This window comes from Nothobranchius furzeri, chromosome 7, assembly GCF_043380555.1.
Source record: "Nothobranchius furzeri strain GRZ-AD chromosome 7, NfurGRZ-RIMD1, whole genome shotgun sequence".
NCBI classification, from domain to species: domain Eukaryota; kingdom Metazoa; phylum Chordata; class Actinopteri; order Cyprinodontiformes; family Nothobranchiidae; genus Nothobranchius; species Nothobranchius furzeri.
In genome coordinates, this window is record NC_091747.1 from 69,601,889 (window position 1) to 69,614,029 (window position 12,141).

The window sequence follows — 12,141 nt, forward strand, 5'->3', positions numbered from 1 at the left end:
ATTGTCCACAATTGACCTAATTTTCAGTGATTTCAAAATGCTATAACAGTGATTCAAAATGCTCTAAAATGGAAAATTGCTGTTTCCACAGGGTAATTCCACTTTAGTTCTACAGTATACAACTCCACAGTGATACCATATCAATATCAAGTCATTCTGATGTTGCTTTCCAAAATAAAGGCCTTTTTAAATTGTCCACAATTGACCTAATTTTCAGTGATTTCAAAATGCTATAACAGTAATTTCAAAATGCTCTAAAATGGAAAATTGCTTTTTCCACAGGGTAATTCCACTTTAGATCTACAGTATACAACCCCACAGTGATATCATATAAATATCAAGTAATTTTGATGTTGCTTTCCAAAATAAAGGCCTTTTTAATTCGTCCACAATTGACCTAATTTTCAGTGATTTCAAAATGCTATAACAGTGATTTCAAAATGCTCTAAAATAGAAAATTGCTGTTTCAACAGGGCAATTCCACTTTAGATCTACAGTATACAACCCCACAGTGATACCATATCAATGTCAAGTCATTCTGATGTTGCTTTCTAAAATAAAGGCCTTTTTAAATTGTCCACAGTTGACCTAATTTTTAGTGATTTCAAAATGCTATAACAGTGATTTCAAAATGCTCTAAAATGGAAAATTGCTGTTTCCACAGGGTAATTCCACTTTAGTTCTACAGTATACCACCCCACAGTGATACCATATCAATATCAAGTCATTCTTATGTTGCTTTCCAAAATAAAGGCCTTTTTAAATTGTCCACAATTGACCTAATTTTCAGTGATTTCAAAATGCTATAACAGTGATTCAAAATGCTCTAAAATGGAAAATTGCTGCTTCCACAGGGTAATTCCACTTTAGATCTACAGTATACCACCCCACAGTGATACCCCATCAATATCAAGTCATTCTGATTTTGCTTTCCAAAATAAAGGCCTTTTTAAATTGTCCACAATTGACCTAATTTTCAGTGATTTCAAAATGCTATAACAGTGATTCAAAATGCTCTAAAATGGAAAATTGCTGTTTCCACAGGGTAATTCCACTTTAGATCTACAGTATACAACCCCACAGTGATATCATATAAATATCAAGTCATTCTGATGTTGCTTTCCAAAATAAAGGCCTTTTTAATTTGTCCACAATTGACCTAATTTTTAGTGATTTCAAAATGCTTTAACAGTGATTTCAAAATGCTCTAAAATAGAAAATTGCTGTTTTCACAGGGTAATTCCACTTTAGATCTACAGTATACAACCCCACAGTGATACCATATCAATATCAAGTCATTCTGATGTTGCTTTCCAAAATAAAGGCCTTTTTAAATTGTCCACAGTTGACCTAATTTTTAGTGATTTCAAAATGCTATAACAGTGATTTCAAAATGCTCTAAAATGGAAAATTGCTGTTTCCACAGGGTAATTCCACTTTAGTTCTTTAGTATACCACCCCACAGTGATACCATATCAATATCAAGTCATTCTTATGTTGCTTTCCAAAATAAAGGCCTTTTTAAATTGTCCACAATTGACCTAATTTTCAGTGATTTCAAAATGCTATAACAGTGATTAAAAATGCTCTAAAATGGAAAATTGCTGTTTACACAGGGTAATTCCACTTTAGATCTACAGTATACAACCCCACAGTGATATCATATAAATATCAAGTCATTCTGATGTTGCTTTCCAAAATAAAGGCCTTTTTAATTTGTCCACAATTGACCTAAATTTCAGTGATTTCAAAATGCTATAACAGTGATTCAAAATGCTCTAAAATGGAAAATTGCTGTTTCAACAGGGTAATTCCACTTTAGATCTACAGTATACCACCCCACAGTGATACCATATCAATATCAAGTCATTCTGATGTTGCTTTCCAAAATAAAGGCCTTTTTAAATTGTCCACAATTGACCTAATTATCAGTGATTTCAAAATGCTATAACAGTGATTTCAAAATGCTCTAAAATGGAAAATTGCTGTTTCCACAGGGTAATTCCACTTTAGATCTACAGTATACAACCCCACAGTGATACCATATCAATATCAAGTCATTCTGATGTTGCTTTCCAAAATAAAGGCCTTTTTAAATTGTCCACAATTGACCTAATTATCAGTGATTTCAAAATGCTATAACAGTGATTTCAAAAATGCTCTAAAATGGAAAATTGCGGTTTCCACAGGGTAATTCCACATTAGATCTATAGTATACAACCCCACAGTGATACCATATCAATATCAAGTCATTCTGATGTTGCTTTCCAAAATAAAGGCCTTTTTAAATTGTCCACAATTGACCTAATTTTCAGTGATTTCAAAATGCTATAACAGTGATTTCAAAAATGCTCTAAAATGGAAAATTGCGGTTTCCACAGGGTAATTCCACATTAGATCTATAGTATACAACCCCACAGTGATACCATATCAATATCAAGTCATTCTGATGTTGCTTTCCAAAATAAAGGCCTTTTTAAATTGTCCACAGTTGACCTAATTTTCAGTGATTTCAAAATGCTATAACAGTGATTTCAAAATGCTCTAAAATGGAAAATTGCTGTTTCCACAGGGTAATTCCACTTTAGTTCTACAGTATACCACCCCACAGTTATACCATATCAATATCAAGTCATTCTTATGTTGCTTTCCAAAATAAAGGCCTTTTTAAATTGTCCACAATTGACCTAATTTTCAGTGATTTCAAAATGCTATAACAGTGATTCAAAATGCTCTAAAATGGAAAATTGCTGTTTCCACAGGGTAATTCCACTTTAGATCTACAGTATACCACCCCACAGAGATATCATATAAATATCAAGTAATTTTGATGTTGCTTTCCAAAATAAAGGCCTTTTTAATTTGTCCACAATTGACCTAATTTTCAGTGATTTCAAAATGCTATAACAGTGATTTCAAAATGCTCTAAAATGGAGAATTGCTGTTTCCACAGGGTAATTCCACTTTAGATCTACAGTATACAACCCCACAGTGATACTATATCAATATCAAGTCATTCTGATGTTGCTTTCTAAAATAAAGGCCTTTTTAAATTGTCCACAGTTGACCTAATTTTTAGTGATTTCAAAATGCTATAACAGTGATTCAAAATGCTCTAAAATGGAAAATTGCTGTTTCCACAGGGTAATTCCACTTTAGATCTACAGTATACAACCCCACAGTGATATCATATAAATATCAAGTAATTTTTATGTTGCTTTCCAAAATAAAGGCCTTTTTAATTTGTCCACAATTGACCTAATTTTCAGTGATTTCAAAATGCTATAACAGTGATTTCAAAATGCTCTAAAATAGAAAATTGCTCTTTCAACAGGGTAATTCCACTTTAGATCTACAGTATACAACCCCACAGCGATACCATATAAATATCAAGTCATTCTGATGTTGCTTTCCAAAATAAAGGCCTTTTTAAATTGTCCACAATTGACCTAATTTTCAGTGATTTCAAAATGCTATAACAGTGATTTCAAAATGCTCTAAAATGGAAAATTGCTGTTTCAACAGGGTAATTCCACTTTAGATCTACAGTATACAACCCCACAGTGATACCATATCAATATCAAGTCATTCTGATGTTGCTTTCCAAAATAAAGGCCTTTTTAAATTGTCCACAGTTGACCTAATTTTCAGTGATTTCAAAATGCTATAACAGTGATTTCAAAATGCTCTAAAATGAAAAATTGTTTTTTCCACAGAGTATTTCCACTTTAGATCTACAGTATACAACCCCACAGTGATACCATATCAATATCAAGTCATTCTGATGTTGCTTTCCAAAATAAAGGCCTTTTTAAATTGTCCACAATTGACCTAATTTTCAGTGATTTCAAAATGCTCTAAAATGGAAAAGCAACATCAGAATGACTTGATATTGATATTGGGACGTAGATCGACCGGTAAATCGAGAGCCTGGCTTTCTGGCTCAGCTCCCTCTTCACCACGACAGATCGGCTCAGCGTCCGCATCACTGCAGACGCCGAACCAATCCACCTGTCGATCTCCCGATCCCTCCTACCCTCACTCGTGAACAAGACCCCGAGATACTTAAACTCCTCCACTTGAGGTAGGACCTCTCCCCCGACCCGGAGTTGGCAAGCCACCCTTTTCCGGTCGAGAACCATGGTCTCAGATCTGGAGGTGCTGATCCTCATCCCAGCCGCTTCACATTCGGCCGCAAACCTACCCAGCAAGAGCTGAAGGTCAGAGCTGGATGAAGCTGGAGGACCACATCATCCGCAAAAAGCAGAGACGAGATTCTCCTGCCACCAAACTCAACACACTCCACACCACGGCTGTGCCTAGAAATTCTGTCCATAAAGGTAATGAACAGAACCGGTGACAAAGGGCAGCCCTGGCGGAGTCCAACCCTCACCGGGAACAGGTCCAACTTACTACCGGCTATGCGGAGACCCCGTTTGGGTCCGAGATGTCAAGCAGTCAGTGACCCCACATGCACGTGTCTTGTAGGAAAACCTCGATGCGACCAAGTCAGTCCTAGGATGTCTCTCAAGTCACAAGAGATGGAGGAAATCGTTTGCATCTAGAACAGCTGTTTCTGAATAGCGGAAGGAACCGTTCTGCTGTGTCAGCTGTAGCGTTCAACGGGTTTTGACAGCTTGTCAAGAGATGCGGCGGTTAGTTTTCTCCGGTGGTCAGTCCGGAGTTCTGCTCAAAAACTAACTGAATCACTCCGAAAGTGATTCTGTTTTAATATTCCCATATTATGATTACATGGCCAATCAGGACAAAAGAGGTTAAGAGGTGTTAACAAGCAAACCTCAGAACACACGTCTTTTCCAGATACAAGAATGTTCTAGTTCTGTGGATAAAGAATGTTTATGTGCAGTGACGTTAACTTTAACTTATTTCTCATGAACACTGTGTATGAGTGTAGATAATGATTCACTTGTTAAACCAAACGTTACTGATCATAACATCAAAATGTTTCATTGTAATATTAAAATTCATTTCAACTTCATTGAATTAGGCACATATTAATCAAACATTAACATTATTATTCATGTAACATTTGTTCATTCAACCATATGTTTATTTAATGATTATTTAACTTATGAGTTGTAAAAGTTCATCTTTCATGAGAGAGAGAGAGCAATCCTGCAGTCTAATCAAAAGAAAGCTTTGTTTGGGAACATAGGCTGACATCTTGCGGCCCTGAAACGTCAACAAGGACTGCAGAATCTTCTGGCTTGTTGGAAGATAGAATGTAAAATCCACTTTAGAGAATGGAATTGTGTCTGCAGATGACCGGACATTGTGTAGGTCAGTAGCTGCGTTTTCATGTGCCTAATTTCCTCAATCCGATTGAAATCTTGGTTGATCGGAATTTCCGAATCTCTGTTCACATGGACACGAACTGAAATGATCCGATCATGCCGTGCGTACATATGCACCAAGCATTTAATCCGATTAAATAGGTTGAGCATGCGCAGAGTTGCCTTTCACGAAAGAAAAATTGTAAACAAACGCCATGAAACGAAAAGAAAAATGTAAAAACAGAAATAACTATTCTTCCTGCTTTCCTGATCCATTTATTCAATTTAATATTTTTATTTAGCTCATAGAAGTTACGTTTTCTTCAGTGAATAACTGCAGATATATGCTTTGCTGCATTTTATTGTTGATTAAAATAAGGGAGGGCTATGTCTGCCTCTTGATCAGCTGGTCCGCAGGTCTGAATTGACAGCTGTTGCGCTGCGCTGCGGCACAGAGCGGGAGTGGGGGGTGGGGGGGTAGCCTCATGTTTTATTACTGAGCTCTGTTGTGGCTTATTATTAATAACATGTGACGATCAGCTGAAACTGTTGAGAAAAATCTGTTCAAACAAAATAACAGAAGATGTTCAGAAAGTTTAGAAGCCTGTGTTCATCATTAACGAACCGCATCTCAGGTCATCTGCGTTTACGTGCTTTTAACGAACACGGACTTTACTGTCGTCCAGAGTATTTAACCGAGGACGTTTTCCTACCCAACATCAGCCTCCAATCAGGTCTGTAAAACCCAGATTATCCTGTGTTCTTTACAAGCGTGTCTCCATCACCTGCTGCAGAAGCTGCTGTGTTCAAAGCTGACATCAGAAACGGGGATCCGTGCGCTGCAACCCCCACGATAAACCTGCGTATTTCCAGTAAAGATTTGAACATCTTTGTCGAATGATTTATGCAATAATCAGATTTTTATTTTACTTCCACAAAATGCAAGTTCTGAATTAAATATTACTGAAACGGGACGGCTTGTTGTCGGATTTAAAAGCCGCCGCTTGTTAATTACACCGTCATTTTTGAAGTCAGGCAGTCCAAATGACAGCGGAGAGGCCCGCTGGCTGTTGCACACATGCGCAGTGGGCATTGTTTTACCCCAACAATCCGAATGGCTGTGCACATGCACGTCAATCGGAATGAAGAACGGAATAAACCACCTCTCTCAATCGGATTGAAATTTCAATCCGATCGGGCCGAATCGGATCAGAATATTCTGATTGACATGTTTACATGCAGAATTTTCAATCTGAATGGGCTTTCAATCCGATTAAATATGCGCATGTAAACGTGGCTACTATGTGGGTGAAAATTGACCCTTTCTGGACGTTACATCGTCATGAGTCAAGATCAGCGAGTTCATGAATGCTAATTCACAGCGTGACGTAGATCTGTCAGGCTTTTCTAATCCTAGAGTTTCACTGTCTATTTTCTATCAGAAGCTAATGCAGGAGGTAAGTGTAGGAGACTACACCTTCAACAGAACCAGAGTTTAGTTCTAGCTTTTCCCTACTGGAGGGGGTCAATGCCCCCTTCTCGCTCATTTGAGGTCAATTTAAAACTAAACTTGCTGTAGCTAGTGGAGTGTGTACAGTAACGCAGTGTGTAGCTCAGAGAGATTACTGTTTCAGCCTTGGAAATTGGTTGTTTTCAGCTCTGCATGATGATTGACAGCATGTCAGGATGATCTGCAGAGCTTGGAAAAGGACCACCACTGCAACACTGACTCTTTGCATCAATGAAATGAAAATATAAACTCCCTACTTGGACCTTATTCACACTGACAGAGTCATCAGGTCTTACAGACTTGTGTGTCTGCTTTAAAGTCTCAGATCTGGCCAGAAAATGTTTTTTTAAAAAGTAATTTTATTTTACTCACATGTATCTGAGCTCTGATTCCCTCCTGACCAGGATGTCCCTGATCCTCTCAATCTTGAAGAGCTCCCCCTCAATGTCGTCCACAGTGATGGTGGAGTCAGCCATGGACACAACATCATCTTCTAACAGGGAGGAAGGAAGAAAAGGACCTGTATAACTGTTGATGCTGGAAAACAGCCCTGAGTCTTATGGTTGTTGAAGGAGTTTTGACTCGGTCCTCATGCTGGAGGCATGAGAAGAATAAAGTGTTTGAGACAAATCTCCAGCAGCTCAGTAGAACAATGACCAAACAGGAAGCTGCATTTTAAACAGCTGCAGCAGGTGGGGCTCAAAATGACTGCTGGAGCAGAGTGACAGACAAATGATGGCGTGGAAGAGGCTGGCACCACACACACACTCACACACACACACACAAGCACACGCACACACACAAGCACACGCACACATAAACATACACACACACAAACATACACACACACACACTCACACACGCGCGCGCACACACACAAACATACACACACACACACACACTCACACACACACACACACACACACACACACACACGCGCACACACACACAAGCACACGCACACACAAACATACACACACACAAACATACACACACACACAGACACACAAACATACACACACAGACACACAAACATACACACACAGAGACACACAAACATACACACACACACACTCACACACGCGCGCGCACACACAAGCACACGCACACACAAACATACACACACACAAACACACACACACACACACACACACGCGCGCACACACACACAAGCACACGCACACACACTCACACACACACACACTCACACACACACACAAGCACACGCACACACACTCACACACACACACACTCACACACACAAGCACACGCACACACACAAGCACACGCACACATAAACATACACACACACACAAACATACACACACACACACTCACACACGCGCGCGCACACACACAAACATACACACACACAAACATACACACACACACTCACACACACACACACACACACACACACACACACACACGCGCGCACACACACACAAGCACACGCACACACAAACATACACACACACAAACATACACACACTCACACACACACGCGCGCACACACACACAAGCACACGCACACACAAACATACACACACACAAACATACACACACTCACACACACACGCGCGCACACACACAAGCACACGCACACATAAACATACACACACAAACATACACACACAGACACACAAACATACACACACACACACTCACACACGCGCGCGCACACACAAGCACACGCACACACAAACATACACACACACAAACATACACACACACACTCACACACACACACACACACGCGCGCACACACACACAAGCACACGCACACACACTCACACACACACACACACTCACACACACACACAAGCACACGCACACACACTCACACACACACACACACACTCACACACACAAGCACACGCACACACACAAGCACACGCACACATAAACATACACACACACAAACATACACACACACACACTCACACACGCGCGCGCACACACACAAACATACACACACACAAACATACACACACACACTCACACACACACACACACACACACACACACACACACACACACACACACACACACACACGCGCACACACACACAAGCACACGCACACACAAACATACACACACACAAACATACACACACTCACACACACACGCGCGCACACACACACAAGCACACGCACACACAAACATACACACACACAAACATACACACACTCACACACACACGCGCGCACACACACAAGCACACGCACACATAAACATACACACACAAACATACACACACACAGACACACAAACATACACGTGCGTGCATCCACACACACACAGACACACACACACACACACACAGGCACACACACACAACTGTGACGTGTTGCAAAGATGCAGCAGCTCTACCTGAAACAGATCCTGTCACACACAAAGACATCCTGACTCCCTGTGGAAAATCCTGCCGTTGTGTCCTTGGGCAGGGCACTTCACCCTCCTTTGCTGCTGCTGGTGGTTGGAGGGATCGGTGGTGCCTGTGTACAGCAGGCGCGCCTCTGCTCATCACTACCAGTGTGTGCGTGAATGAATGATTTACTGTTGTATAAAGCACTTTGGAGTCCTCAGAGAGGCGCTATAATTCTCTCCATCCTCATCAGGGTCTCGGGGAGCTGGTGTTTAACTCAAGAGGTCATCAAGCGAGATCAGGGGGCATCCTGGACATGTCTCCAGTCCATCACAGGGACAAACGTGCATCCATACAGTCACTCACTCACATCTATGGACAGTTTGAAGTCCTAGAATAACCGGACATGCATGTTTTTGGTCTGCGGGATGAAGCTGGAGAACGGGGAGAAAACCCACGCATCACGGGGAGAACATTCTAGCTCCACAGAGAAAGGACACAACAGCACTGTCCTAAAGGTTCTGGACTTGACTGAGATCTGATGAGGTCGTTGGAGTCCAGTGAACTTATGGTGATGTTCTAGAAACCAGTTAGAGATTAGCTGAGCTTTGTGAGATGGTGCATGATCCTGCTGGAAGTAGCCGTCAGAAGATGGGTCCACGTGGTCATAAAGGGATGGTCATGGTCAGCAACAATACTCAGGTAGGCTGTGGTGGTTAAACCAGGCTCAGGTAGGACTGAAGGTCTGAAGCACTGATACAAGGCAGGATGGATCCATGTTTTCATGTTGGTGGCACCAAATTCTGACCCACCCATCTGAATGTTGCAGATGAAATCCAGACTCATCACACCAGGAAAGGTTTTCCACTTCTGGTGATCCTGTGTGAGTTGTTGCCTCGGTTTCCTGTTCTGAGGAGACAAGAGAGACACCTGGTGTGGTTTCTGCTGCTGGAGTCCATCTAAGCAGCTGTTGTTCTTCTGCAGACCTTGGTGGGAACCAGTGGTTATTAAAGCTATGGCGCTGTTCTATCATCTAGAACCAGCCTGACCAGTCTCTGACTTCCAACAGGACATGCTGCTTACTGGACATTGATCTTTTTCGGACCACTCTCCCATGAATGCAGCACCATCAGCAGCCCACAGCTCCTCAGAGATTGGTCGAGTTTTCTTTATCCGGCACTCGCAGAGAACAGACGCTTCTGCTTCTGCTCCCTTATCTTTTCTTCCCGAGGCTCTTTGTCCTGTCTGCCTACAGAGCGCTTCTCTGCATTTCTTCATTATCTCTGCCTGACCCAAACAAAGTCTTGTTATCCAAATCTGACGCCAAGGCAGCCTTGAGCTGCTAACAACGACCCCCACGAAGGAAGGAATGCAGATAGATGCTGTGGAAACCCGTCCTACCCCCCCCCCCCTCCCCACCCCCGCGCCTTCAGATTGTGGACTTCTGCCTAGCGAGGTCATCAACCTGCAGGAAACTCAAATGTGCTCTGCGTTCCTCCAAGATCTCCCTCCCTCCTGTGGATACAGCTGGGTGAGCGCCACACAGGGCTGCTCGCCCTGGGGAAACAGGATCCCAGCCATAACCCCCCCACCCCCCCACCCCCCCCCACCTTCATATCGGAGTCTCATGTTGTGAACTATGATGTTCGTGCTTGTATGTTTGAGGTTTTATTTTATTTTTTTTTTTTGCATAGTAAAGCTACGCCCTGCCGGGAATAACTCTGGTATGCCTTTTTTTCCCCTCCCCCAACTTATCCTCATGTAATTCCCTTTTCATCTTTTAAGGTAGCGCAACTCGTGTTGCGAATGACCACAGTCACCAATTCTTGTCATGTGTCTTGCCCATGTATGTCTGATCTCTGAATTGTGTGTACTGACACTCAATTTCATTTCTCTGCATGGACGTAATTTTTTTTGGGGGGGGGGGGGGGGGGTGGGGGGGACATGTCCCCCCACTTTTTCCAAAGTCAAGTTTTGACCCCTGCACTTTTTACCATCCAAAAACAATATTACGCTATATTAAATTGACACTGGTTGAGCTCTAGGACCAAGTGGAAAACAACCGTTTGTGTTGAAGCCTGTTTCCCATTAGAACATACTGTAAAGATACCCCCTCCCCCTCCATGCCCCCCCCCCCCCACTTCTAAAGTGAAAATTACATCCATGTTTCTCTGTATGTCTTGCACATGTGGTAGAATTGACAATAAAACTGACTTTGACTTTGCACTCAAAGTCAAAGTCAAAGAAATTATTTTCCAAAATGGCAAACCCCAGAGGTGTTCCTTTGTTTTTTATCTGAATGGATTTACGCAAAAATCCCTCCAGGATGAACCAAACCAACTCGACACAGTCAGATTTAACTTTACAAACACAAACTCCTGATGTCCGTGTAAAACAGGAATCAGACTCTGGCTGAACCCATGCTGTCTGGTGCATGATGCGCGTGTCGTCAGAAGGACCATTTGATGCAACATCACATCTGTTCTTAGGTTCTTGCACACGTTCCTTTCCTGAGACTCTTCTGCTGGTGGCGACAACCCGTTCTGCTGCAGAGGCTCCGGAGAACACTGAGCTGTTATGACTCATCACTACACCTATCTGCTGCTGCTTTTACACCCGTTTCCTCTCCTCCCCTCGCTCCACGGGTCTGCCGACTTTTTCTAAAACCCTGAAAACACGAATGGCACAGCCAGCTCGCTTTTATCAAACTTCAAATCCCAAAAATGCACCAGAGGAGGAAAAAAAGACACATTTATATATGAAAAGAAAAACAGTTTACAACTGGTGGGAACAAACAATTACTCAAACTTCTGCTGTATGGAGACACAATTACCTTCAGTAATGTCAAAGGATGGAGATGAACTCATTAAAATAGTTGTTTTATTTTAAAAAGATTTAAGATTTCTGCTAAATCAAACCTGATCTAGCTTCAGCTTGTTTAGCGATTTGATGTTTGACTAAACAAAACA

The 12,141-nt window shown here is 41.8% G+C and overlaps 1 protein-coding gene across 1 annotated transcript in view; it reads right to left on the minus strand.

The window, feature by feature from the left end:
• The window catches only part of pik3r6a (phosphoinositide-3-kinase, regulatory subunit 6a), a 48,340-nt gene that overhangs the window by 33,018 nt on the left and 3,181 nt on the right, over nt 1-12,141 (minus strand). Inside the window, exon 3 of the mRNA XM_054751797.2 lies at nt 7,177-7,297. Within this exon, the coding sequence (XP_054607772.1) occupies nt 7,177-7,297 (121 nt within the window). The remainder of the gene's footprint in view (nt 1-7,176; nt 7,298-12,141) is intronic.